Raw genomic sequence first — 27,536 nt, 5'->3', positions numbered from 1 at the left:
CTTTAGGAGTGCTTTGATCGGCATCCCTGTAGAGAGATGGAGAGAGAGAGAGAGAGAAAGCTACCAGCACTTTGTGAGCGACGCCGATATACACAGGATTGATCGCGAGAATAGACGCTACAAACGAGCGTCCATTGCTACGAGAAAGAGCGATGGCTAGTGCGAAGAACTTGGAAACTCGTCGAGTTTCCGCCGAGGATTCATGGCGAAATAATGGCACCGGCGGCATTTATAAGTTTCTGCAACTATTATTCTTGTATTACGTTAATACTTTAGCCAGCGCTTGAAGAAAGATTTTATTATTGCGAGTCTTACATCGTTAAAAGTAAAATAATCATATTAATAGGATTTCAAATTTATGTAGTTTTCGAGAAATTATTTTTCCAAAAAAACGACCATCCATTACAGCCATTGTACACGGCGTTTTATTGTTCGGAATATATCATTTTAAAGCTTGCACATTAATCAGAAAAATATCTTCCGCAAATATCTTGGCGACTGCACTTCGCCAAATCCTTGTATAACTCATCGATCGTCACGTATGAATTTAACGATCCCGCTCGACGCGATCCATCTCCATTTTCTACCGTCCGCCGTTGTATAACTAGTTCATTGTGTAGAGCAGATCGAAATCCAATACGGGATTCCCTACGGGAGCTTGCGGAGGAGCCGCCGAAGGGATACCGGCATCGCCATAATAAATAGAGGTCCTTGAACCCCACCGCGGGTGGGGTAGAATGCAATAGCCCGGACTATTGAGCAGAGTTCGAGACTTCGGACTCGCAGTTTTTTCCCCGTTCTACGCTCCTCCGGTCTCCCCGCTCTTCCTCATTCTTCCCGATAAAAACGGGAGAGAAATCCGCGCGATGCGCCGTATCGTTGATGAGAAACTTTGCCGCTAAAGCCGGTCTTTTATCGACGATAAAAGAGCCGGCGGTAAACAGGTGCCTCGTCGTCGCCGGCGCGACGTCGGGCGAAAACGCAGCGCAACTTTATAATGCGCTTTTAGTCATTGCTCGCATTAAATGCTCGGCGCCCGTATAAATGTCTCGCGCCGTGATCCGGCCGGCGACAGAAACTTTCCGCCTGTCGCTTCCGCGCGAATGCAGCTCGCAGGCGTAGGTATTAATAATTCGTCCCGGCGGATGATGGCGGCTCGCTCGTACTCTGCCGTCCCTCCCTGACACGTCAGGCACGTCCCCTCGCCCGGTCTCCCGCAATAACTTTCATCCTGCGGTGCGCAATTTTCGTGCGGCCGCACATCGCCGTCATCGTAACCGTGCCGATGGTTATTGGTTTTCACAGAAGTGGTTACGCCTGACGAAAATTTCACGACAGGAGGGACGCCGCGCATCGGTGCACACCGCGCTGCCCCCCTCGGGGGAGTTAATTATGCGCGAAAACAATATTATCGAAGGAATTATCGGAGGACGAGAGGCCGAACTTGGGGCGAGCGCGGCAACGCTCGGCTGTTCGTTGCTCCTTTCCGCAGGGTTAATGCGCCGCGCGGAATAAACCATTAATGCAGATGACCCGTAATCGGGATTACAAGGGAATAATGGGGAAGTTAGCACGGATTGCTGATCCCCTCGGTTCGCGAACAGTCGGCCAGTAGAACGTTCGGTCGCGCTAATCGATCGGACGCGTGAATACTTCTTATCGGGAACCCACGCGACTGGTTAATGAAGATAATGTACGCGAGTTGTTGCAACTGCGAATCCGCCGAGCACACGAATCGTCCGAATTATTCTAACACAGCGGAGTTCCGCAGTAAATATCAAATCCGCGGGATGCAGCACGCTGTGTACACGGCGGCTTAAAGCGAAATAGAATAATCTGACAGTGGCACCGGATTTATCGGCGCGAGATTTACGTTAGTTTGAAGTCCGCGCAATCTGCTAATTACATCTCTCCGTTGCTGATAATACTTTTGGTCGGGAAAAAGTACGTTACGCCATCGCGATAGGCGGGAGGCCTTGAGCGTAAATACCAGAGTATTTATTGCACTTGTATCTTGCAGCTTTATCGCGGTGACTGAAATAAAATACGCATTAAGGCAAAGGCGTGTTAAATAAGTTTTTAAAAATGCAAAACTTATTTAATGCTCCAACGAGTTCTTAATGGCATTTAGAAAATTCAAATTTATTCGCACGATAATAACCGAAGTACGGATACTATAAAATTATTCAATGTCAATGTCGGTGTAAAAGCCTCCTCTTTATATTAGAACTTCATTCACAAATTGTGTAATGTAGTTTCACTGATGGTGTCAGCTGATTACTTTTATTAACATTTCAAGAGCACTAGAGCGTCCTTGCGAAAAGGGACGAGAGATCTTATCTTCGCGGCTTCGAGTGTTCAGTCAACTCTAAATAACATCGTATAATTATTGTGCTGCGATTTTAGAAACGAAGGCTTGTGATCGGTCGTGCGTTATAATTCTCGGAAACAGCAATATTTTATTTTAAAACTAAAAATTAAAGTTGACACGCACGACACCAATTCCTACAGATTAATTTAAAACTTTTATTATTTCGAGGGGGAAAAAGTAAAAACAGAGAGAATGTTTTATTTCGATCTTCAAATCGATCTGTTCGCAAAATTAAAGGACAAGTTATTCCGCACAGCTTAGATAAAATCGCGCTGTGTGATAGTTCTTCTCTAAAATCCATCGTATTACCGGCCATATGTTCGCGACAGTGGAAAATCCGTGTTGCATGACAATCACGTGCATGGTTTATCTTATCGTCCCTCCTCGGCGTCTAGAATGCGAGAACGCTCTTTCGAATCTGATTTATGATGATGATTATTCTTCCTCCCTTTTAAAATACTCGATAAAGCCCCTCTTCCGTCGCCTTCGCGCCTAGGAATTTTATCGCAAAATGTATAATCGATAATTTGCGGACCAAAATTGGCGCGGCGATTCATATGTTGACGCGTATAACTACGACAGTTTATAATTTTGCATAAATGCGAACTCTTCAATTCACCGTACGGTAGAATGCTGTGAAAATATTGTTTTCACAAACGTTGTATAAAACAGTCCGACAGTCTATTAGACTGGCTGTCCGCGTTAATTGATTTCTTACGGCTCGGGACGCGTTCTTAGATTTATTTCATTAGAAAACCTCGTGTTTGCGCCAGCTGCGCACCTGCGTTCAGCGTCGGTTGAAGATTTGTAAGGATTGATCGAACTTTACGGCACGGCTCCTTTCGTATCCGAAAGTTTTTTCCCCGCGCCCGCCCGCAATCTTTAATTATACATTCAGAAGAGGTCTCATTATGACACGTTGCCAAAGAAAATGATTAATTGGACACGACCGGCGTGCGCGCATACATTATACGTAGCACACTCGCGATCCATTATACCCATTACATCGATTGCACCTCGCGCAAACGCACAAGAAGGATGCGAGCAGCTAAATAAATATGAGCGTAATACGAGTAGTAACACCGTGGAATTTATCCCACTCCTTAGCTCCTTCATACTTCTCAACTTTCTCCGCGTAACGCGCGCGTTATAAATCCAGTCAATATTTTATAATGAAATAATAATCTACGATCGATAATGTAATGCCAACTTTGTAGCGACGCGAGGCGAGAATATTCCATCGAGAGAGCGTCTCGGGCGAATATTCTCCGGGAAGTCATCCCGGATACATCCTCAAGATATTTTTCGAGAGCGGGAATATTTTGCGAAAAATATTTCTACAAACTACGCTACGGAGCCGAGCACGTCGTAGAGCATGATAGTGCAGAATAGAGGTCAACCGAAGGGTCGCCGGCTGGCTTACAGGGATATCTCGCGCGGGAAGTGGAAAGGGAGGATCGGCTCGAAGAGTGAAATATACGTCAGTCATCTGCGAGAGATGCCATCATCCACGCGATATCCTGTGATAAGACGCGATAAGATATCGCGTTTACGCGCGCGTGCCACGTAAATATTGTTCTCTAATACCGGCCTATAAATAACAGCGCGCCGTACAACGCGCGCGCCCGATTTTTCCACCCCGTTTACCCTTCCTCCTGTCGTCGGCCGCCGCCGCCGCCGCCGCCGCCGCCGCCGCCGCCGCCGCCGCCGCCGTCGCCGGTTGCTATCGTTTTCTGCATCCGTTTTCCACGGCAGCGGCGTCGTCACCGGAGGAAACTGCCGCCAGGATGAAAAGTAAGCAGCGTGTCACCCATACGACGTCGTCCGCACGCGTGTACGTGCCATACAAAGACGCGTCTGTGCAGGGAAACACCCTTTGCAGAAGAGGGGTGAGCTTGATGAGGATGTATGCGTGCTCGCTCGTGACACAACGATACCACGGTCTTGGCACGTATTCATACGCCGGGCGTCCATTGTCTCGAGTTGTTCGAAGGTAAAAGATCGCAACTGAAGCGTTAAAGCTGACGTCATTGTTTCACTTTTCTTTCGTCGGCGCGCGTGCATACAACACATCGCCCACGCGGATACATAGGCATCCCCGTCGTGTCTGCCGTTTATGTATGTATATCTTCGGCGCCCCGAGCTATCAATTCCGCGCAATATAACTTGGATACGCGACGCTTTTGTTTTACTTTGCGCCGATGCACATTTTCCGTGCGCCACTTTTTTTTTTTTTTTGTCGTCGTTAATAACGTAATAGTTTCAACAGCGACGCCGAAGGATTCAGATGTAACCAACTGTTGAGGGGCGCGCTCGGGTCGCGTCGGAATTAATGCAATTAACGTGCATCGCGACGTCGCACACACGTATCGGCGCTCGCGTTTCACTCTGTGCCTCAGAGTCGATTTAATATCGGTATTTCCCCGCGGTTTTCTCGCTGCATATCGGATTTCAATCGCGACTGGCCGACTGCCAAGGCGTGGACGCGAAAGCAAACAGCGCGCCGTGCACGAGTCTAATTATTTTTAAGCGAGTGAGAGCAATTAATTTGTCAGGGAGTTTATTTGGAAAGAAACAGACGGGGAGAAGGAGACGGGAGCGAGAGAGAGAGAGAGAGAGAGAGAGAGAGGGGAAGAATCGATGTGTAAGCCGCACCTGTTAGACAACCGCACTCGACCCCTCCGGTTATGAAAAGTGGACGTAATGGTCGATTCACCGGCGTTCCCGGCGCTACACGTCGCCCGTGGCGTTCTCCCCTGTTTATGTGACATCAGCGCTCGCTCATTCCTGCGACCGACAATTTTATAACAGCGACGAGAATATTCCTACGCCCGCAGAATCTCCCTCTCTTAATTAATCGCGCGCGATGCGCGCAAAATAGAAAGGCACGTCTGTCGAGCGAAGAAAAAGTTCTCTATGAACTGTGACCTGCGGATACACGGCTGACCCGCTTCATCATCATCGTGCTTGCATCGCCCAATCGCTCGTTACACATTGTCGCCGTGAAACGCTGCGCCGTCTCTCGTTGCGGCGCCGCGATTAATCCTAAGGGCGGTTACTCATTCGTGCGGACTCATCGCAACACATTGCCTGGCATTTATTAGCACAGGTCAACGCTTTAAATCGCTATTGACACCGGCCGGAGTTGCGCTCGACCTACACACGCACTCGCGTATATACATTCTTATAGACAAGGTCGTCTCGTGACCTATTCGTTAAACTTGCTATTAAAAAAGGGAGAGAAAGCGGATCGTGACACTCGAATCCTTCTTGGTGTTCCGCGCGCGCGGTTCAGTAAATTTGTAATGCGTTTGCAAAATGTGGCCTTTATAAGTAGCTGACGGAAAAGTCGATAGGTGCGCCTGGTGGCGCGACAAAGGGACACGCCGTGCGAGTGAAATTTTTCCACCGGTGAAAATTCAATTTTGAAATTTCATACGCGTGCGATGTATCACGGGTAATTATCGGGCGCGCGGTTGATTTTACATCGCTTGACCTACATGCCTATTTGAATGTTATTAAGCGTAATCAGTACGATCGGGGTAATTACATAGTTCGATAATTTGCGCTAAAATGCCGGTAGGTAGATACGACGCTGGTGTAATGATCGTTGATACACGTACGCAAGCAAACACGGTCGCGTAAGGAACTAATTAACAGTAAACCTTTCGTGATTACGGCAGTTTACCTGCAATGTGTTGTACAGGTTCTGCGATTGCAAGATTAGTCGCAAAATTGCGCGAATATAGATGTAAGATGTTGTCATTCCTGTGATTTTCCTTCCTCGAAGGACTCTTAATCTGTAATCCCGCCTTTGTTCTTTCTCTGTTGCAGTGAAGAAAGCGCGGTTCATCTGCGAGGATGGTACGTATGTATTGTGTGGCAAAAAAAATGGGAAAAGTTACGGCGAGACGGCTGAGAATTTCACGGCTAAGTCGATCCGTTCTCTGTTTGCTCTCAAACTTGTACGAGCGAAATATTAACGCGGTTGTGCAACCGTGTACTCAAAATCGAGACCGAGATGAGACACGGTAGCGCGGTCTTTACCCACACCTCGTTGCTAGAGTTCGCGGACAATTTATTGCACTCGCGATTGGAATAGTTCCAAGTTTCAGATTATGTGATTCCTCAAGCGGAATGCCACGACGTTCCGTTTATACCGAAATCATTTTTCCGCACGAAAAAAGATGTAAAGGATCTTATAAATCTAAGACGGATACTTTATACTTTCCAAAACTTGATATAATGTTTTTCTTTTTTCTTTGCTTTTTTTAAATTTTTCTGCCAGGAAACAGCTAAGTAATTAATAATTTTAACAATACATTATAAAAACAATCTTGAATGTACATCGTGCACGCGTCGCCAATTAGTCGCGCAACGTTATTTAGTACTTTCCACGATGACACACGCGACCTTGACAGTTTTCGTTCTTGCATTTATATTACGCATTTTTTAACATTCAACCGCACGTGACGTGTACGCCCCGCTGTATGGAACAGACTTATGAAGCCATTATTTCACGCAATGTGGCGAGATTGAAGTGTAACGATAACGTTCACACTCGCATCACGAACGTACAATGTATCCAGTTTCATGAATTTATTTATGCGACGTCTCCGCACATTCATTCATATTAACTCCGCGTTGTTATCACGAACAAATTTAGTCTGCCGAAAGTCGATGAAAGTTTTGCATTCACGCCGGCTCCCGTTCGTAAGAACGCGAATAATTTCTCGACGGCGTCTTATTCTCATCACGCAAACAACGTTCGATTTGTCCCATATCAGCCGGCATCTCAGGTCACGAGAGGCTACGCGTTATTTTCACGTTTCGCTGAGCCCTATTTACGTCGCGTCTAATTTTTTATTAATAGCCCGTGCTCAGCGGTTGGATGTTCACCGAAGTCAGCCGTCGAGCGCGCGACCCTTGCCACATATTTCGCCGGCTACCCGAAGACAATTTTGTGGCTCGTAAAGCGAAATGTCGGGGGTGACGCACCACCCGGTGCCCCGAAGCGCCTCACCCGGGCTCGTAAAGTCCCTCTCCCGTTTTTTTTTGCGCGACTTATCGAAGGCGTGCAACCAAGAGCGTGTGTATAGCGAGCGACGTGGGCGCCGCTTATTGGAACAGCCAGGCCCTTCCGCTCGTGCACTTGTTCTCATCTCAGAGACATAAACCGCACGAGGATGCCGTCAGGATCGCTCTTTAAATCGAGAACAAAACGATATCCCCGATTGATATAACTTTATAGGGGACTAAAGCCGCGATATACTTTGTATCGGAGCGTGTAATTCATCTGCGATTCCATTAAAGTTGATGAGAAACGTATCTCGATCGAAACATTTATATACATTTTCATGAATGATTTAATGCAACAGCATATTTCGCTCGTACGTTGAGAGCACGTGCCACTAATACGCGTTACCTTCCAACCGGTTGGCTGAAACGTGGATTATCGAACGTAATTGCAGCGGAGCAGTTCAACTCCTACGTTACGCTGAAGCTACAGAACGTGAAGTCGACGACAGTCACTGTGAAAGGGGCCAATCCATGCTGGGAACAAGACTTCCTCTTGTAAGTTAATTAATAATTGATTTTTTCTTACGCGGATTTATATTTCTGTACACGGCGGAGCGTGAAAGAACCCATTAAAACTGCTGTTGGGCTAAACGTATTTCCGTGGCAAACTGAAAATTCTCGCGCGGCTACCATCGCTCGGAAACATCGCGGAACTATCGCGTGCGCAACGGCACTAAAATATCTAGGACAGCCGGTAATTTGTGCGCATCTAAAGGAATCCGAGACTAATCATACTCTTATTTAACGAGACTCTAATTCCAACGTAATAAATCCTTTCCACTGGCCGATCCACGAGTTTTTCCGAGCGTAGCAGAGAGTCGCGAAAATCTCAGCGAAATTACGGGCGGTGAAACGTGCTTCTTTTTCGCAGCACAGCATTACCAATCCTCAGCTTGACAAAGTTCTGCTTGTTCAAGACGAGATCCTTGGTTCATCATAGTTCTTTTTCCGAACGTTGTTAAATAGATTAGCGAAAAGAAACAAAAACAAAATAAAATTAGTTTGTGTGGAATGAAAGAGAGACTTTCTTTCGATTCGACGTCGACCGTTACAATACATTGTTTTTTCGATTTCTTGGCTCACTCGTGCAGCTTTTGACGCCAGCGGACTCGCGATCTTTAAATTTAAAACGTTTAACTTACTCCGTCGAGAGCTTGCAAAAAGCAGCGGTTGTTTATTTCGCGACGTGACATTTCCTCGCGGCCCCGCAAAAAATTAAACGAAACTTGTTTGTTGCGCAGCGAAACGAATGACATGAATGCCGGTCTCGTGGTGGAAGTGTGGTGCAAGGGATTCTTGTGGGACCGCTTTCTGGGCTACTACTATATCCCACTGTCGGAGGTGTCCTACATGAACGAGGTAACGAGAAATCAGTGCAACGTAAGTCGTACAGAGGCACAGCACCAACAAACCGAACACACACCGTCCGATATCCGTGACACCAACAGCAATACACAGCAAGACTTCGTCACCGATACGGTACACCAACGTTTCGCTGCACGCTAAAGTAGCACGCAATTTTTGCGACTAGAAATTTCACGCGCGATTAAAATTTCAAAACTGATTGAAATTAGGGGGAAAAAGGGAAAAGAAAATTGCGATGCCGCTGGGACACCGCTGCGCGGTGTCAGCAACAAGTATTTCTCGCGATCGCAACGCAACCAGCGAAGGCCTATTTCGTCTACATTTAGTCTCCGTCACAGAAGCGGAAGTCGGCTATTTTTTAATGAAACGTCATCGTACGCCGGTAACGGTGTACAAACAATTCTTAAGCATCCCGCGCACGTAACTATCCCCCGCAGAATCCGCCTCGTCTCCTCTCCTCGTCACTCCCCCGCCGCCGCCTCCTTTTAGCGGCCAGCGCGGCTTCGTACGTGAATTGAAATTCGACGAGTGTTTGCACGTCGAACGAACCGAAACCAATTACTATTTGGCGCGCTATATAGAGCCGTCCGTTGATTTTCAGCGGCGGAATAACCGAATAATCCCCGGCCACGCATTCCTCGATCCTAATGTTCGTCCTCGCAAGCCCTCGCTTTCACAACGGTAAATCCTGCGCGATCCTGTTTTTCTCTTTTGTTTTCGCGACGTATACGATAAATTCAGAAGAGAACGGAGAGAACGTGACATGGACGGGCGTCACTCCGATGCGTGACCGCCGATCGCGAGGGCGATTCAGCTCGGAATATTACATCGCGCGCGTACAAAATTGAATTCGCGAAGGTGACGCGACGGTGACTATTCACACCGGCGCTAACGTTGCCCGATTTACGCCGTGAATTTTTGCAAATGTAATCACGGGCGAGCGTGGGTCGCACTGTACTCGAAGAATACGGTGATTAACAACGGCGCGTAATTTACGTCGCTGACATGGCAAACAGCGCAGTCGCGATTGCGAAAACGGCGATTTTCTCTCCCTTTATTTTCTCTCTTTCTCTTCCTTCCCTTCTCTCTCTCTTTCTCTCTCTCTCTCTCTTTCGGAGATACATTTACGTTCATAATTAGCGCACATAATTATGTATTAATAGAACAGCCGCATGGGACCTAATTTCTCTTATCGTCACTTTGCCATCGGAGACGCTCTCAGGCTCTCGAAACGCAAGTTGCCCGGAACTTAGGAATGTCGATTCGCGCAATGCAAATTATAACCCGCCTGGCGACTCGTATGACAAATTAACGTGCTCGGATAAATATCGTTTCAGTCTTTCGGATGAAAGGTTGCGAGAAATTCGAGCGAGATTAAGATTCCGGTTTCCTTTCACCCTCGCTGAAGGCACGAGTGTGCCTTTTGAGATTCTCGAACGTGCGGAGATTTCTTCCCCAAGGATCTCTCCTGCCTTTATATCCCTTCTGTCTTCATTTGTGCGTGGCGGCTGCACTTCTGTACGGCAACAAAAGTGAATTTTCGCTAATTAAATCGCTCGAACGCTTTATTTGAAGGTCGGCAGGGATGAGGAACGCGGGATATTCACTCATTCGATAAAATCACCCTTTTCCTGGCGAGAATAATAACTCTTTGGAGCGCCCGGCCCGTTCTTTTAAACGGCCAGACAGGAGTCACTCATGCGCGACCCGGAAATGAAGAAGCAATTCTCCCTTTCTTTTGTTCCGTCTTCTTGGTTGTTATTCAAATTCCCGCACCGCCCGAGTGAGTCAAAGTGAATTTCTCGTCGTTCTTCTTGCGGTGGCGCGATCTCATTATCGGCAATATAAATCGGATAAAAAGTTTTTTCCGGTGAAAAAAAATTCTCGGTCAATATACGTGCATTAGTTTTCTAAATCTTCTTATCCAAATTAATATTTCGGCAAAATTCTGTTTTTTTTTTACGGGTGCAAATAAAATTTATTATGGCAAGGGATATGTCTCAACGTATAAACAGACAAAACAGTGGAAGAAGTCAGGCGTAGGCTTGTTCGCTTTTTCCGCACGAAGTGCACCAGCAGCATCTTTCAGCGGAGAGTCGAACAAATTAAATTAGAGAACAGAATTACCTCGGACAGAGGTACGACTCGGTCACGTGCGAGAACATGACTCCGCTTTTATATGCTTCACTATTAGTGTTACTTTTCAAGTATCCCTTTCTCGAGGCTGTCGTAAACTCCTCCTCGCGAAGCCAGTCTGAAAACCTATGATAGCCGACGCAATGTTCTGCGGTCTTTTTTTCTCTTGTAATAAAATATTTTCAAGTACAAGAAAAAAATTAAAACGAAAAAATTAGCTCTTTGCCAAAAGACAATCTCTCTGTTAAAGATTTAAAATCGCATTTGTATTTCTCTCTTCCTCTATCTCTCTTGCTCAAACGAGGTCGAAATCACCACCGCGACGCGCCCTATCATCCCCCCCGTCGTTCCCGACCACGACATCGCCATCACTATCGGCAATACCCGGATCCTCTTCCGCTCGTGACGTCACTTGGCGCTCGGCCAGAGCGTGGCGCTCAATGAAACGTTCTAGGAAGCCGGGTCGCCGAGTGGTCGACGTAGGTTTACGGCGACATTATGCTGCATACATACAGGCGCGAGCGAGCTTGCGGAAAGGCAACGACCTTGACGAAAGATTCAGCTGATTCCCATGCTTTTTCTTCACGCGAAAGAAACCGGACGCGCGAGCTGTGACATTTCCCGGACGGCTTTGCCGCGAGAGACCCTCGTCGCGCTAACGATCTCTCATTCATATCCACGGAGTGAAGTATTCACACGGCAATTTCATATCCTTCACGCTCGTATCCATTACGTTTCTTTGCTTCTCCGTAAGCCCGTGAAATATTGCCGTTACCGCCTCGGTGTGCAAGACCAGAGGCAGATGACCGCGTGATCTATGATTCGCGAGCGCGGGCGCACAAAAGCGAGCGCCTTTTATTCACGCGACAAGAGTTGGCGTTCAAGACGTTCTCTCTTTCTCCCTTTTGGCGAAGTCCTTTTGCTCGGCTTTCCGCTTTAAACGGCGCGATTGTGGCAACAATGGCGGAATCCACAAATCACGCTATAAATCGCGTTTCTGGGCGGGCGATCGACGAGTCTCGCGCGAGCGCCGACAGCGGTGACATTCGCGGAGATAAAGCGCCGGTGCGGAAGGCTTGAAAAAGGGACGGTAAATGCATGCGCGCACGTGTATAAAGGGTGACAAAAGGAGTCGGCAGCGACGAAGAGACAACGCGGGCGCGACTTGACGAACGACAGAGACTCGGTCGAGTGTGGATGAAGGATGACGAACGAGGGACGATGACGAGGGCGATATGTAACCACGCGCACTCTACGGCGACAAAAAAAAACCGTCGCAGGAACGAAAGCGGCGAGACGAAGTGAGGTAAACGAGCCTCGAAGTATCAATGCGCGGGGTCAGATTGCTTTTCCCTCCCGGGTCGTGAGATGGACGATCTGGGTCAGCCGCGGCTTAAAATATTCATAAAACGACACGCGAGCCCTATATACGTCCTTAGATTTGACACGCATTAGAAATATCCGCCGGACCGTATCGAGCAATTTCTAGCCCGGCCTGGCTGTTTGGCTCGTCGAATTCGTTATTTATCACGGACGAACGGTGTCTTATTGTCCCGCGTCGAGTGCGCGCGCGTGTCACTGACGCGGAGAAGTTGACAGCGCCTCTGTCAACGGGCGCTTTCGTACAATCTCGTTGTCTCGACGTCGCCGTGGCGTGATCCGATATTGCGCGAGCGGTGAAATTCCGGCCTCCGCAAAGACCTTTCACGTCGCGGCGCGTCACCCGGCAGCTGAATTTCAGCGGCTGATTTACCACTCGCGTCTCACCCCCGCGCTTCGGCTAATCCGCGAGATGCTGATTAATAGCGCGCGCGCATTTCGTTCTCTTCCCTTTTGCTCAAGCCTGTCCGAGGAGAGATGGATCTCCTATCGTTCGAGTCGGGTCCTTTCGTCACGGACGATTTATTTTTCACGATTTGCATTTTCATCAACGACTCGAATCCTTCTCTTTCTCGCTCGTAACGGCCGCGGCGGCGGCGGCGGCGGCAGCCTAGATCCTTCTCCACCTCGGCTTTAACGGACGCCGGAAAATCAATCGACGGCTCATTTAAGTGGCGCTCTGACATTTTCCGCTGTAATCCGGGATGAGAAAACAAGAACGCGACTGCCGTCGATTTACTTATTGTTAGTAGCGGCGGGGAAAACAGGCGAGAGCAAAGGGACCTCGCACGCGAGTCTCTCTCTTTGCTCTCGTTTATCCGGCCGCGCGTATAACGGGAGATGAAGCAGCCCCTGCGACGGATGACGTACGAAAAACCAACTAGTTGATGGAAAACGGATCCCGGGATCATCTTCGTGATCCACAATCTCAAATTGATGGACGATCGTACTTTCGAATGGGTACGGCGGTGGTAACGGCGGCGGCGGCGGCGGCGGCGGCGGCGGCGGCGTGGAGGAAACACCGAGGAAACGGGAAGGAGTCGTCTTCGATCGATCGCGCACGCCGCGTCTACGCTTTTACCTTTTCCACCCCTTCGACCCGCTTTCTCTTCGCCGACCGGAGTGGGCTCCCCCTAATCCTGTCGGAATCACGTCGCGATCGTAGACACGTGGTCGAGCATCCCCGGCGCGCGTGTTAGGAGCAGAATGAGAGAGATACCTCACGAGTTTTGCGGCGAGATCGTCGTACGGGAATTGAATAGGGACGAATTACCTGTTTGTTCTCGACCGGAGGGGAACCTCGAACATTCGTGAACAGGTCTTGGCGTGGGTGTAATCCGCCGCTTTGTTGATCCGAGAAATTGACAAACAGGCAATTTCTTCGGTAACGCGTCTGGAAAGAAGTCGGCAAGCGTCAAAGTCAAGCCGGCGTCTATCGGCGCACGAATCTGCCCACTTCCTCGCACGTGGAATAAAAAAATCGAAGCTCTGTGCCGTCATCGTCGCGTGACAAATGCGTAAACAAGCTCCACACGGCAGAATACGCTATACGGGCCGGTGTATCGTATCGAATAAACGGCCGCCGGCGTGGCTGTCGAATCGCCCCTGGTTATGCAAATATCGCGGTCTCTCATAAAGCGACAGAAATAAATCGCCCGTATTTGTCTCTCCTGTTGCGCGCAGAATCATTCGGCATAACGGTGACTCAATATCAATGTATAAATCCATTGTCGTGAACGAATATACGGTTAATGAATTGTTATTGCCCGCCGAGTGATATTCGATTATTACTTTTGCGCGTCTCCCCGCTTCCGAGGCTTCTCAAAGCTTTTTAAACGGACCCGGCCGAAAGGCAATTAATATTGTCATTCGATAACGAGCTTTTTTTTAATTCACTTGTGTGTTGGTTACAGCACGCCGACCGACGATTTGCATGCCAGTGCGAGCGCGAAATATCGCTCGTCCGCGAATGCAAACGTCATCGTGAACGTTAAGACAGCTCGTCGGCCGACCGTAACAAATGTGCTCTTAAGTAGAAGCAGACGCGCAAACGTCAGCGCTTCCGCTGCCTTCGGGTTCGCGTGATGAGCGTATATACGTCTCGTTCGAGCAGGTTGCAGTTCCGTCTGCTACATTCGCAATTACACAGTTTGCGTTCTGACTGATCGTATGACCGCCGCAATAACGTTTATTCCCTCCAATTCACCTTTTCCAACGAGCGATCGTTTCATGAGCGATAAAAAATTTTTCCGTCTGCGATGAGTCACGTAATTTCCAGTTCGTAACTCAGTCACAAAGCTGAGTGGTTTTTTTTTTTATCGTGATGAAAGTATTGTCGGTCGTCTTCGAGAATACTCTCGTGACGTAGCTGTTAATGCACTCCAACGCCCGTCTTTTCCAGCCGAACTGAGGGAGCCGTAGAATTCCACCGTTTCTCCCCCCCCCCCCTCTTTCTCTCGCTCTCTCTCGCTCTCTCTCTCTTTCTTTCTCTCTCTCTCTCTCTCTCTCTCTCTCTCTCTCTCTCCGGCGTGATAATGCACGCGCAAAGCTCGTGAATATTTCTGTCGTCTGGCAGACAGACATTGTGCAGTCGAACGCTTAATTACGCGGGCGTCATGTCCTATTCGTGAGCGTTCGTCAGCTCCGCCCCCGCAAGCATCCCGATCACGTCGTCCTCGGTGTCGCCGTGTCGACAATTCTCCTTTGCCCGGAGCGAGATTAAGAAACGAGATTAAAGGAAACGTCTCCGCGTAAGAAAGGCGAGGGCAAAGTCCAAAAAAAAAAACACAGAAGAAGTGTGATTATCAGCGATCGTGTCGGCGGACACATTGCTATCGCGGTGTAGAAACGCGGCCTAACGACGCGTCTCTCCAACCCTTTCCGCGACATCCCGCTATTTATCATGCGAAGAAAATAAATGGTGCCACGCGACAGTTCCCCGGCGAAATAATAACCGGCGGAGGCGAAATAAAATATGACGGTCCGGGATCGAGTGTAAACCGGCGACCGCATATGCAGTTTCACAATCTTCTCGTTAGCTCGCCATATTTATCACTTTTTCCCTTGGCGTAATTCAAATAAAAGAAAAAAAATATCTTCCGTTTTATTAAGGCGGAACGGAAGAAGCGCGCCTTCTTTTGTGCCGGTTCTATCAGCGCAGATGGTGCTCGCGTTGTGTGTAGAAAGTAAATTGCGTGAAAATTCGTTTTCCCCGATCTAATGTCATTGGGAAATCATATCTCTCTCTCTCTCTCTCTCTCTCCCTCTCTTTCCCGGTGCTCGATGAAAGTGCATATTGGACCGCCGTGAATGATCGCGATCGATCGGCTTCCATTTTCTCGCTGTAGAAGAGCGAACGCGTATCTCATCCGGTTTCCTTATCCTTCCACCGTGTGATAGGCACTCTAATTGGGCCGGGTTGCGAGAAAACAGATAGGAACCGGAAAGGTAGGGGCGACCGGTGCGTCGCGCCGGTTCCCGTCACTGCTAACCTAATTCGGCTCTCCCCCGGCAGCGCCGTAATAGGGTGGAATTAACTGGAACGAACGGTTGCGCGCGGTGCTCCCGAACCGCTATGCTTCTTATTTTAGCACCATTACAGCACAGTCACTCGCGACGATATCGCCCTGTTCCTTATTCCAGATTGGTAGGAAAAGAAAGAAAGAGGACCGCGACTTGTCCCATAAAAATTAAAAATTTACCCGGGGCTGTTCATAGAAAATTGTGGTCCGCACGCGCCGGGCAACGTTTGTGAAAAATTCACAATACCCGTGACATTTTACGCGAAACCAGAGCGATGTCTCGAAAAGAAAGATTCGTGTCAGTAGGTGGATATAAATTGATACTCATATTTTCGTTTTACATATTGTGGACCGAAGTGAATTTCGGATCATCGACGTGTTTCCGCACGCCGGACGATGAAGATATCCGGCTTGATCTTTAATGGCCTATTGATTTCCACTGGCAAAATGCAACTTTTATTCCTAATAATAGCCGATTATATCTTAACGTCGCGTCCGACCAATTGAGATCGCGCGCCGGTATCGGGAATAATCTCCTACAATTTCCGTCCACCCGCCATTTACGTATCGACCGTAAAAATATCCGCGGCGCCGTTATTTTCCATGCTGAGAAAAGACGGAATGATCACAATTACGACGACTCGTTAATCATTTCTATTGTTGCGCTAGCGATCCGATATTCACTGCGGAATTGATCCTGTGTCGAATAACACAATCTTCTCTCTCGAGAGAATACATTCGTCAAGACAATTCTGGATAACGAAATTGTTTGAAGTTCAGATGACGCAGAAGGCAAAGTATCGCTGCCTCGGTGTTTTCCTCACGCATCATTGAAATTTGGCAATTTCTTTTTCCGTCACGGTCGTAATTCTCGCCGAATTTTTCGGGACAAACAGATCTATTTGCGACACCGCTGTGGATTTGTATCTTGTTTTCGCGAAATACTTTTTCGCCGGCGAAGACGCGCTACAATCTCGATGTTTTCTTCGCCGAAGCGCCATCACACGTGGACGCATTTGCGAAGTTTCCTCGCATTTAAATCATCGTCTAAAGTGCCGGGAGAGATAAGTCGGTCGCTCGTCTTTCTCGGAAATTTAGATTATACTTCCGTTGAATCGTTAAAGATATTTTGCGAAACTTGATGAATAATCTGCAGACTAATCGCACGCCCACATTCAACCTAGCCGATCGACGAAATCCCATTGCGATGAAAAATGAAAAATTTCGATTGCGACGTATTTCCTCGCGGTCGGGAAAAAGGTTTGTATTTTTAGGACAAGGGGATCACGCGCAAAAATTCAAATGGACAAAGGTCCCGCGTGATTCTCTCGAGCTCGGCTTGGTTGTGGAACATTTAAGCCGCTAAATCATCGATGCTCGAAGTTACGTTTAATTTCCATGTATCGGACTTTGCCAGCCGCGGCTTCGGTTTCGCTCGTCGATCGGCTTTCGCGTTTTGTCAAAAATTTTCCTAAATTCGCCGCACTCGGTCCAATTTGAGCTCAATTTTTCGCCTGACCGCTCGGCACGGAAAATAAAGGAGTCAAATTGAAGAATCGAATATTTTTCTTTCCTAACCCTCTTTTCCTTCGCCCGACGACAATGCCGGCGGTGCATAAAACTGCGTCCGCACGTCCGCGGAATATATCATCTCCACACTGACATAATATCGCGAGTTCGCGCGTATATATTAATCCCGTGAAGAATATGGCTTTGACGAAGTTACTTTGGTTACATAAATTATACGGCGGTTCGTATCTAATAATTGCACATGACTCTCGAGGGCCCGAAAGCGCGCGGCCGGAACACGAGAGAGAGAGAGAGAGAGAGAGAGATTGTTTCGAGTGAATTATTTCTTCACGCCGCCAGCAACGTACTGTTGAAGGCGGACTGAATAATGGCCCGTATTAATTAATTCATTATTTTATGCACGAACGTTGAAGAGATACCGCGACGTTTCCGCGAGCGGATAGATACGCGGATGTTACGCCGCGACGAATTCCAACGATCGTAATTCTTTGTTACGACCGGTAGCGCGATAACCGCGGTGCTTCTACCGTTTTGGTAAACTGCGGCGCGGAAAAATAATCTCTCTTTAACGAAGGACGTTTGTTTTTTCTCGATTTTAGGAAACTACCGGACAGTGGGTTAGTCTAGGCCTGGAGCTGGAGCAGAGGGGCAACGATATTGTCGGCACGAAAAAACCGACGGGCCACTCGCTTCTGATCGACTGCCGGCTGGAGCTGCCGTACGGTGAGTGACGTCACGATTTCGCTAGATAACGGTAGATGATGAAATCGCATGTCTGACGTATGTAATTGTACATATTACGGAGATATGGGAATACGTTTGACGTATACAGTTTATCGGTGTCGTCGTGTTAAGCGAGTGGGAGATCTGAGCCGCGACGGTTGCTCATTTCAGCGTGAGAATATTCATGCGGATTTCTGTCGCGTAATTCGCCGGGCTTCGACGTCACGTCGCGAAGCCACGGCACGATCGCGGCTCCGATCTGCCATTCGCTCACTCGCTCCTAATCATCCCTTCGAACGTCAGCATGACTGCGTTCCGATTGCGCCATAATTTCTATCGCGGAAATGAAAAAAAAAAGTTGCGCCGTAAAGCGGCAACGAGCTCTTTGCCGCGTGGTATTCATCGAACGCGATGCGACTGCCAAAAGTGCGCCTGCAAAAAAAGAGAATGCTCGACTCGTCGAATCGAGGTCTTTCAATTTCACGACCGACGAATTCCGAACGACAGTCCGAGATGGCGATTTAATAGCAGGCGTGGGTGTTCTGCGAGAGATGGTAGATGGGGGCTGAATACGACAGAAAGAATTATAGGCTAACTTTAAAGAGATAACGCTGAGAAATCAAAAATACGAAACGAAATTTGAAGTCGCCCTGTGAGCAAAGCGAGTCGCTTCTTCTATTCGCGCTCGCGTGTAATTGAAATATTAATGAGATACAAAGATCACAAGAAGTCTTCATCGTGTCACTCGTGACGCGATATCAAGTCCGCGAAGAGGAGAAAAATAAGGTGACGCAGAGCCGTGATCGGTGAGTTCCCAGTTGCTCCTCGTCGAGTGAGCAACGAAGGGACGAACTTTTAATTGAGTACGTCCGCGAACTTGTCGAATTCACTGCTGGCACGGCGCCTGCACATTCCGACCTCGCCCCGCTTTACGCAGTTACGTGCCCCGCAAATTATTTCGATGTCTGAAATTTCGCGCAACAGAAGGAAACAACGGGACGGCACGTAGGGCTCTCAGCGATACGAAAGAGGGATTTCCGGAGGGAGCGAAGGAAACTGCAAAGTTATTCTCTCCAAGTTTCGAGTGCTTCTTCCTGTCTGTCCGCAGCGAGGCCGATTCAAGATCGTTTAGTCTGGCGCGGATTGTTTCTCAATCTTCAAATTTTACGCGTTAAAAACCTCTAGAGAGATGTGCAAGGTGTAAAAGAGAAAAACGTGAAGAAAGTTCGCAGCGAGAGATCAAGTTTTAATATCGTAAGCATGCGGAATTATTTACGTGCTGAATTTCTCGATTTTTCCTCCCGTTGGATCCTCCCGGATTCGTCGGTCTCGCCTTGGCATTGTCAAGGCCGAGGACCATCACGGTCCCTCGTCGACCTCCGGATATTGACGTAGCGATCCGCAATTTGCCGAGTTTTCGCCAAGCTCGTGGCAGCAACAAGTATAACTTTTTCCAGCTTCGCATACATACATATTAAATATACGTGAAAGCTTCCGTGAATCCTGCCGCGTTCCCGAGGGACCACGAGGAACCACATAATCCGCGAACGACCTTTTAACCGGAATCGACGTGCTTTCACCTACTGCCCGGTCGTCGACACGCCCGTACGATCGATGCGCTATCGACCTTCCTCAATGAAGTTTTGTGAAAAGGGGTTAATTACGCTCCGCGATTCGCTCGATCGCGTTTTCGAATCCGGGCGGATCAACGAACATGCTCGACGTTTTTTTTAATAGCTCGCAAGTAAGACGCGGACTATAGTACACGCGCGATAACGTTTAATCCGTATGCAAATTTTCCGGGGTTTATTTCCAGCGCGGTTGGAAAAGTTTCGCGCGCAATAATAATATCTCGATCAAGAATCGCGCGTTCAGCCCGCGAGTCTTTTCTTGACGCCGAAAGCTCGGCCCGACGACGTATGTACGTTCCGCGTTCCATTAAGAGTGCAAATTATTTTCCACCACGCGATGCACTGCTTGACCGTGTTGCGAAATGAGGGAAAAACGAGGCCGCTTATTATAAACTCTCCGTACGTGCAGCCGACGTCGTCGTCGTCGTCGTCGCCGTCGTCGTCGTCGTCGTCGTCGTCGTCGTCGTTTGACGTTTCGCCGCGCGCGGATCCGGTCGACTCTCTTTCTCCCACGCTATTTCTTTCTCTCAGTAGCCTGCATTTTCCTCTTCCCGCGACCGTCGCCGCCGCGCTTCCGGTTTTCGATCCACACCAGTCGCGTGCGCCGTTTAATGGATTTTTACCGCGCGCGATGTACATTTCCCGCCTGTTTAATGCCTTTTATTATTGACTTTCTCTGAGAGCGTGTAAAAAAGAGACGAGTGTAAAGGAAGCGAGAGAAGAGAAGCTTGGTTGCTACGGAAAATCAAGAACATCTTCGCGAAGACAGACAGAGGAGAGCGGCGCGGGATACGATAATTAAAGTTTACCCGAGAAATAGGTTGCTGTTTATCGGAAAGCGTGTAGTAGCCGGTAATGGAATTTCTGCAAACTTGCAAATTATAATTCTGTGAATTCAAAATGCAGAAAGTTGATAACACCTTTTTTACAAAGATTACAGATAATTACTTGGTTATTGCAAAAGTCCGCGGAATTAACATCATATTTACGTCCGAGAACGCGTACATACGCGACTTTTGCGCCCGACGTAATCTCCTTCTACCTCTCTGCGCCGCCATCTCCGCCTGTGAAACTTGAGAAATTCATAAAAATAACAGCTACCGCTGGAAAAATTTAATTATAGCGTTAGCGCGTAGTTATTTTCGAACTTTCGACTAGAAGAAAATTGCCATATCTATTGCTACAATTCGACGAGGAGGAGATACGAAAGGAAAATATTGGTCTTGCGCGCTGTCAAAACCTTTCGTGTCTTTTCGATGTGACTTTTCCTTCCCGCTGATTACTTTACGACATTCCTCTCAAGTGCATGGAGTATCCCGGAGTACCTGCGCTCCCTTTTATCTATTCTTCGGCATTGCTTTGATCAACTTGGAGTTGACGTTTTATTAACACAGCAAAAGATTATTCTCCATTTAATTTTAAACAGACTTCAAAAGTTTCATTTATATAAGAGTTAGTTACAATAATATATCCGGCGTATAGAATATTAAAATGTTTAAAAGAGACGCTGAGAGAGAGAGAGAGAGAGAATCACAAATTTTCACTGAAAGTCTAAATTAATGAGGAATTCGCTGTTGAAAGAAAAATGGGAAAACAGGATACTCTGCATAACAGTAGCTAAAGCGCAGCTGTTATCTGAAGAAAGTACAAAGGATACAATTGTACAAGCGGTATCAACCGCTTCGTTATTCAAAGACAGCAGAGACTGCAAACCTGTAATGAGAATCCGCGAATCACTTTTGGAAGTCGCAATCGCGCCGGATATCACGCGCCGAAGAACGCAAAACGATGGACATGATCGCCACTCGAATCATGCACATCCACAATCTCCCGTCTGATCAGTGTCTGACCAATCAGGAAAGCGCGTACAACGAACTGGATGGAAAGCCCTGCTAACGAGCGAAACAGCAATGCAGTTGCGAGCAGCCCGGCCCATGTGTGGCTCAGGTACCCTCGTCAAGAGATCCCGATCGCGGGATCGTCCTTGATCGCGAGATCTCTATTTTCGCTTTATCGTCTCGGCTCCACCGACCGATCTGCATCCGAGTGCTATGCGATGTGACGTTCGCGCCGATCGTGGACTCGCGCGTCTCCGCCGTAAAACTTAACGATCCCGTATTAAAACAGTTAATTACAATTAGCGCGAAAACTAATTCCGCGGAACGGCCGAGATATAAGTGCTCTTTCGGAGAATTTTCTATAATCTAGATTTATCGCGACGATCTTCCATAAACTACACACACGTGCTAATTGCATGCTGTAAAATACGGAGACCCGTTATTAATTGCCACTTTCTCTATTATTTATCAACAATGAAACAATTATCCGGAAAATAATTGAAAATTGTCGATACGTGTGTCCACGATCCGCGACGAAGACTATTCATTTTATTTGTACGCAATTAGCGTTAACGAACCTTTCTCCTTGCTCGTCAATCACTGCACCAGAGACCCTTCTTCCGTTCCGCATTCCTCGGCTTATCTTTCATTACGCGTCGGTCTTAATGCGCGCGAATTGACCGTTCTTTCGCGCGGATAACGAGAGGAGCTTTCGCAGTAATTACGCGCGTCGCGAAGAAACTCGGTTCTCTCGGGCGTGTAAATAGGGGCTCGTTGTCGCCCCCGAAAGATGCGTTCGCGGAGAGGAGACGTACAGTTTTATTCATGTGTCGCGCTCCGTCGCCGTCCGCTCGAGTATCTTTTATCTTCTATCAGTCCGGCACTTCCCTCGTTTCATTAACTTAAGTGTGCAGTTGCTTTTGAGCTTTATGTGTTGCGTGCGTGTCCGGGGATGTGTGCACCCGAGGTGGGTGGCAGTCACGCGACGAAAAGTTGTTCCAGTCGTTAACGGTGGACTTTGATACGATTTCATGCCTGATTAGCGGACTTTAATTACAACGTCGCAGCAACGCTCGCGTATTTCTGGAAATCTACAGAAATTTTTTTCGCCGCGAAAACTGTTGAATACTGCCGAAATAGAAAAAGAAAAAAAAAAGAAACCAGTCGAAACGCCTTCTTCGCAATTTCTCCGCCGTTCTTTTCGGATAGTTTTCCGCGTCGCGATACACGTGGGCTTTCTCGTTCGTTCCCGTTCGTTTCGGGTGTCGCCATTCGAGGAAACACAACACCGTAAAACAAGCACAGCATCACGAACCCGAATGAACCCCTCTTCACCACCAGATCACTGCGTGTGAATCTGTCATGTGTGAGTTTAGCGAAAAAGAGGTAGGATGTTCGATGTTTCTGCTTTTACGTATTCACGTTGATTGCCCTCGTCCGGCGCGCATTGTTATTCTATTTCACCGGGAAATGAAAATACACCGATCACACGCGCTACTGTCTACAGCAATATTGTTGCAAATGAGACAAAATATTTTCCGCGCGACGTTTCATAGCCTCCAATGAGTATCCGACGGGTTGATGAAGCAGTCACCGAACGTTACGCGCCTTTGAAACGATGTGCACCGTGTTTTATGAGTGATGCACATAGTGCAAAATTTATTAGCATTAATAGGAGAGACGACATTAGAGAAGACAGAAAGCGATTTTCTCAGCAAATACTGACAATGATGGTTTTTATTGAACGAACAAGGTAAAAAGCATCTTTGATGTTTAATCATTAAACTATATTATGGATTGATAAAAGTCATAAAAGTGGGAAATTAATTTAATGCGTTCAGAAATTAAAAAATATTTCTAATCCATTTTTAGGTCTTAATAGGAAAGCGGAAGAAACGTCGAGCGCTAATTTGAAATACTTTTTTTAATTACACGCAGACTTAATGAGAGAAATTTAGAAAAATAGGCGAGAAAAAAAGGGCACGGTTAAACCGCTAATCGAATCGAAGATTTCTCTATATTTCTATAATACAGTTTAATGATTTTTATTGAATTTAAACCATTACGTTTATTTTATAAACATTCGTTTTTGGTTTAATTTCGGAAATGGCTTGTCCAAGTTATCATGTTCTCAAATATTTGTTCATTGAAATGTCAGTCTCTTTTTATTATTTGATCAGTTATTTGCCAGCTTCTGTTCCTCTGTTTTGCGTCAGTTTAATATCATTTCAATTAGCTTTGTTATTCGCACTGATAGATATAACGACGGTCAATTGCATTATTTCAGCATACGTAACCTGTTTATAGCGTGGAAAGCCTGAAGAAAGTTACATAACTGTTTAATTACATTTAATTGAGAAGGAGACAAGCTTCAGATATTTATTACGCGCTTGGAAGAAATACTATCGCTATTATCGCAGAACGCGTTCACGGCTGTTCTACTAATATGAATTATTAGTTCGTGCATTTGAAAAAAAAATTTTTTTTTTTTTTTCATTAAAGCAGCTCTTATCAGAAAGAAAAAGTAAGTTTTACTTCACGTTTAAATGCAATAATCAAATGCAATAATCACTTGAGTGTCTCGCTCTCAGGCGCTGCATTTTTGCATTCGTTCAATTGGTCGATATTAACTTGAATCGACTGAAGACAAAGGAGACTTTCTCTCTTCAGGTACATCCTTTTTTTTCTTGTGTGCACAGACACTTATTCCCGGAGCACCATCGCACGTGCACGCAGTGGCGCGGCGATAGCACAATAGGGGGGAGGGGGGTGAGGTGTGATTTCGAAAAGAGAAAAGAGAAATGAAAGAGAACGAGATCAGAGATTCTATTGTTTTCGATGTGTTGTTCTTTCAAGTATCGGTAAAAAAAGAAGGAAAAAAAAAAAAAAAAGAGAGGGTACCTGCAGATACATTAAGCTATGGCTGCGACACTGTAATTAACGATTTGTCCGTAGACACTCTTGTTCCCCCTTTTTTCCGCTCTTTACCGTCTCTCTCTACCTATATCTGTCTTATGTAACTATATCTGTATCTTGTAATTAGTTACACGAGAATTGTGCTGTGGCATTTGTTAGCGACGTTAACGTCAGAAATCACGAAACGAACCACGATGGGGGAGCAATACCGATATTAGTGGTTAGTACACTGTCCATCGTTGAGTGCAAATTCGTTCGGGTACGACGACGGGAACGCCCTTTTTTATAGTTCAATCTTATTCAAGCATGAGCAAGCATCGTGAAGTATGTACCTATACTTTTTCCCCCGCGATCGTTCTTTCGCACAATGAAGACATTCACACGGCATTTCGAGAGAAAGAGAGACACTTCGAAAGAGCGTTGAGATAAGTTGTTCGTTTGTTCAGTTCCTCTCGAAGGTTCTCTTCGCGTTGCGCTAGGACGACTGCGATGCACAGATATTCAAGATCATTCCTGACACAAATTTTATTTGCAATATATATATATATATATATATATATACATATATACATGGATGTGCAAACAATTTTTATAACAATAATCGAGACCTCTTTAATTCTGGAAGAGGGATGTACGGATAACGGATGTATACATTGCTCGAAACATGATGTGTCCGAAGAGTTCTCTTCTTCGTCGTTTTGTATGCGCGCAGCGTAACAATCTACATACATGCGCCTGCGTTCGACGTGCGGCACACGTATCGCGCGCGATTTATTCGATTTTCCTGTTTACGACAAAGTCCGGACGTTCAAAATGGACTAATTACACGCTCATGCTCAGCCACGTGCGAGGCCGGGCACGAGCGGGCCAACCGGATATATGGGGATGGAGATAAAGGTGACAAGAGGTGATGAGTAGAACGAAGACGACCTTCCGGGGATTTTACTCGCCAGTAAATCCTCACCTGTATCGTTCGCCGGTGTATAAGGCGACCCGTGCGGAACTAAATATACGAGTTCACTTTCAACGTTATTCTAAGCTGTAAGCTGCTTTGAGATAAACCGAATATAGTATTAAATTTTTTCTTATTTAGATATTTTATTTAAACTACAGAAATTAATAATACATATTAATCGTACAACACGTTAATGTAAGAAAGAATCGCTAGGATTGTCAGCGCTCGGCTTTATTCAGCTCTCTTTTGCTGCATTAACTTTCTACAAAATTCTGTTAAAATGATAATAAAGCGCTTGAAAAGATTTCAAGTGTTTCTCGAGACGTTTTATATTTGACGCGGAAAATCTTTTCAATCGTTTCCGAGGTAACGTCGGACGTCCATTTGAAGCTGGCTGAAGCGATTCTTTCGACCCGGCCAGGAATCAATAGAATCTGCTTGAGAAGCGCGGTAATGTGGCATAATTCCCTGAAGCAGCGAGAATACACGGAGAGGGTGGGAACCACAATTTCGGCGGTCTATTGTGTGAAATTTATTTCGTTTCTTTGTGAATCTCGCGGGAGATACGGTCTTCTCCTCTTGTTCCGGAAGGTCGCACCGCCACAATCGCGCATAGAGTCAAAGACGACCGAGGAAATTCCGCGGATTTCTCTCGCAATAGAATTTAAAGATATAATACGTGTATCAAGTGTATAAAGTGATATAATACGTGTATCAAGTGTATAAAGTGATATAAAGCGTTGCGTCGAGATGCGCGGATGGAAAGAAATGCAAACAATTCGCAATATCCCGCGTAACGATTTCGCAATATCCCGCGTAACAATTTCTCGCAATATCTCGCTGTAAGCAGCACGTGACGTGGTCGCCGATTATATTCGTACGCGATATCGACGTCGATATCCCTAATTTAGCCGCGGGAGTGACGTCCGATGGAGACGCGAAGGAAATAACGAGCGTAGCAGAAATAGAGGAAGCTCTTTCGGGGAAGGCTTTCCCGGAAGGCGCGTCACCATCGCCGCTCAAAGTTTGTCAATATATGGACCGCCAGCTGTTACTGTCGTGCCATTACCGGCGCCTGCAGTCGCAACATCGCATTTATTTCGTCCGTTCGGCGGCGAATACGAAACACAAGGACCGAGGACGTGTGTTGAGTGCGCCGGATACTTTTCTTCAAACTCCCGCGCTTATGGCACTCCGGGCTGCAGCTGGCTGCGCTTTTTCTTTTTTTTTTTCTCCGTTGTACTCGAGGACAGTGTCGGCGCGCGAGAGCGGGCGAAAGAGCCGCCGCCGGCTGTGGTCGCAGGGTGGATAACGGGGATCACCGAGGGGTTGGTGGGGAGCCACGCCGCCGAGGGAGTTGAGGTAGGACCGAAGCCGGCGGCGGCCGCCGGTTCTCAAAAGGGAGAGAAGCACTTGCGAGACCGCGCTACTCTCCTTCAGGGCTTGACCCTTTTTCTAATTGCGTCTGGAGAGGGGTGGACGAGAGAAACGGTGCCGGGTAACACGCTTCCTGCAGCCGGCTGCCCAGCCGGTAATCAAGATTCAGCAGAAATTGCACACGTCGCAGAAGCGCCACGAGACACATGCGACCTCGCATTTCTCCTGCGAAATGCAAAGGCGCCATACGTGCCAAGGCTGCGCGTCGCAGCGCGCGATTATTTCGCGAACGAAGGGAACCGTCTGCGGAAAAATTCGGACGGAATTATTCCGAGGGAAGTATTCTGCAGTTTGCGCGAAATAATTAAAATCGCGAAATTAAATGCTGCGAAAGCGAATGCCGAAAGAACGTTTCAAGGAAACGAAGCGATAAACGCGTCCGATGTAACGCCGACGATAGCACTTCCATTAAGACGTTGCGTACGTCTATTACGTTCTAAGTAGTCGATCGAAGTTCCGGTTAAGCGGTAGGCATCTCTAGGGATGCGCCGGTAAGGGGGAGGGTGAGGACGGGAAATTGATGCACTCAGTGCGCGCGTGGAGTAAACGCCGGGACGGTCGTCTTTTTCTGCCGTATTCGGGAAGTATCTTCTAACATCGTCAGAGTAGCAGGATTGTCGACTGGGACGGGATAGCTGGCGAGGTAGCAGTTTC

General features: G+C 47.2%; 1 protein-coding gene across 1 annotated transcript in view; it reads left to right on the top strand.

Annotated features, from left to right (window-relative positions):
* The window catches only part of LOC136996929 (uncharacterized), a 60,604-nt gene that overhangs the window by 6,864 nt on the left and 26,204 nt on the right, over window positions 1–27,536 (top strand). The window contains exons 2-6 of the mRNA XM_067356514.1: window positions 6,206–6,235; window positions 7,843–7,945; window positions 8,692–8,929; window positions 17,982–18,105; window positions 21,594–21,683. Coding sequence (XP_067212615.1) covers window positions 6,206–6,235; window positions 7,843–7,945; window positions 8,692–8,929; window positions 17,982–18,105; window positions 21,594–21,683 — 585 coding nt within the window. The remainder of the gene's footprint in view (window positions 1–6,205; window positions 6,236–7,842; window positions 7,946–8,691; window positions 8,930–17,981; window positions 18,106–21,593; window positions 21,684–27,536) is intronic.

The sequence above is a fragment of the Linepithema humile genome, chromosome 6, assembly GCF_040581485.1.
Source record: "Linepithema humile isolate Giens D197 chromosome 6, Lhum_UNIL_v1.0, whole genome shotgun sequence".
In the NCBI taxonomy this organism is placed as follows: domain Eukaryota; kingdom Metazoa; phylum Arthropoda; class Insecta; order Hymenoptera; family Formicidae; genus Linepithema; species Linepithema humile.
This window is presented reverse-complemented; position numbering and strand designations above follow the sequence as displayed.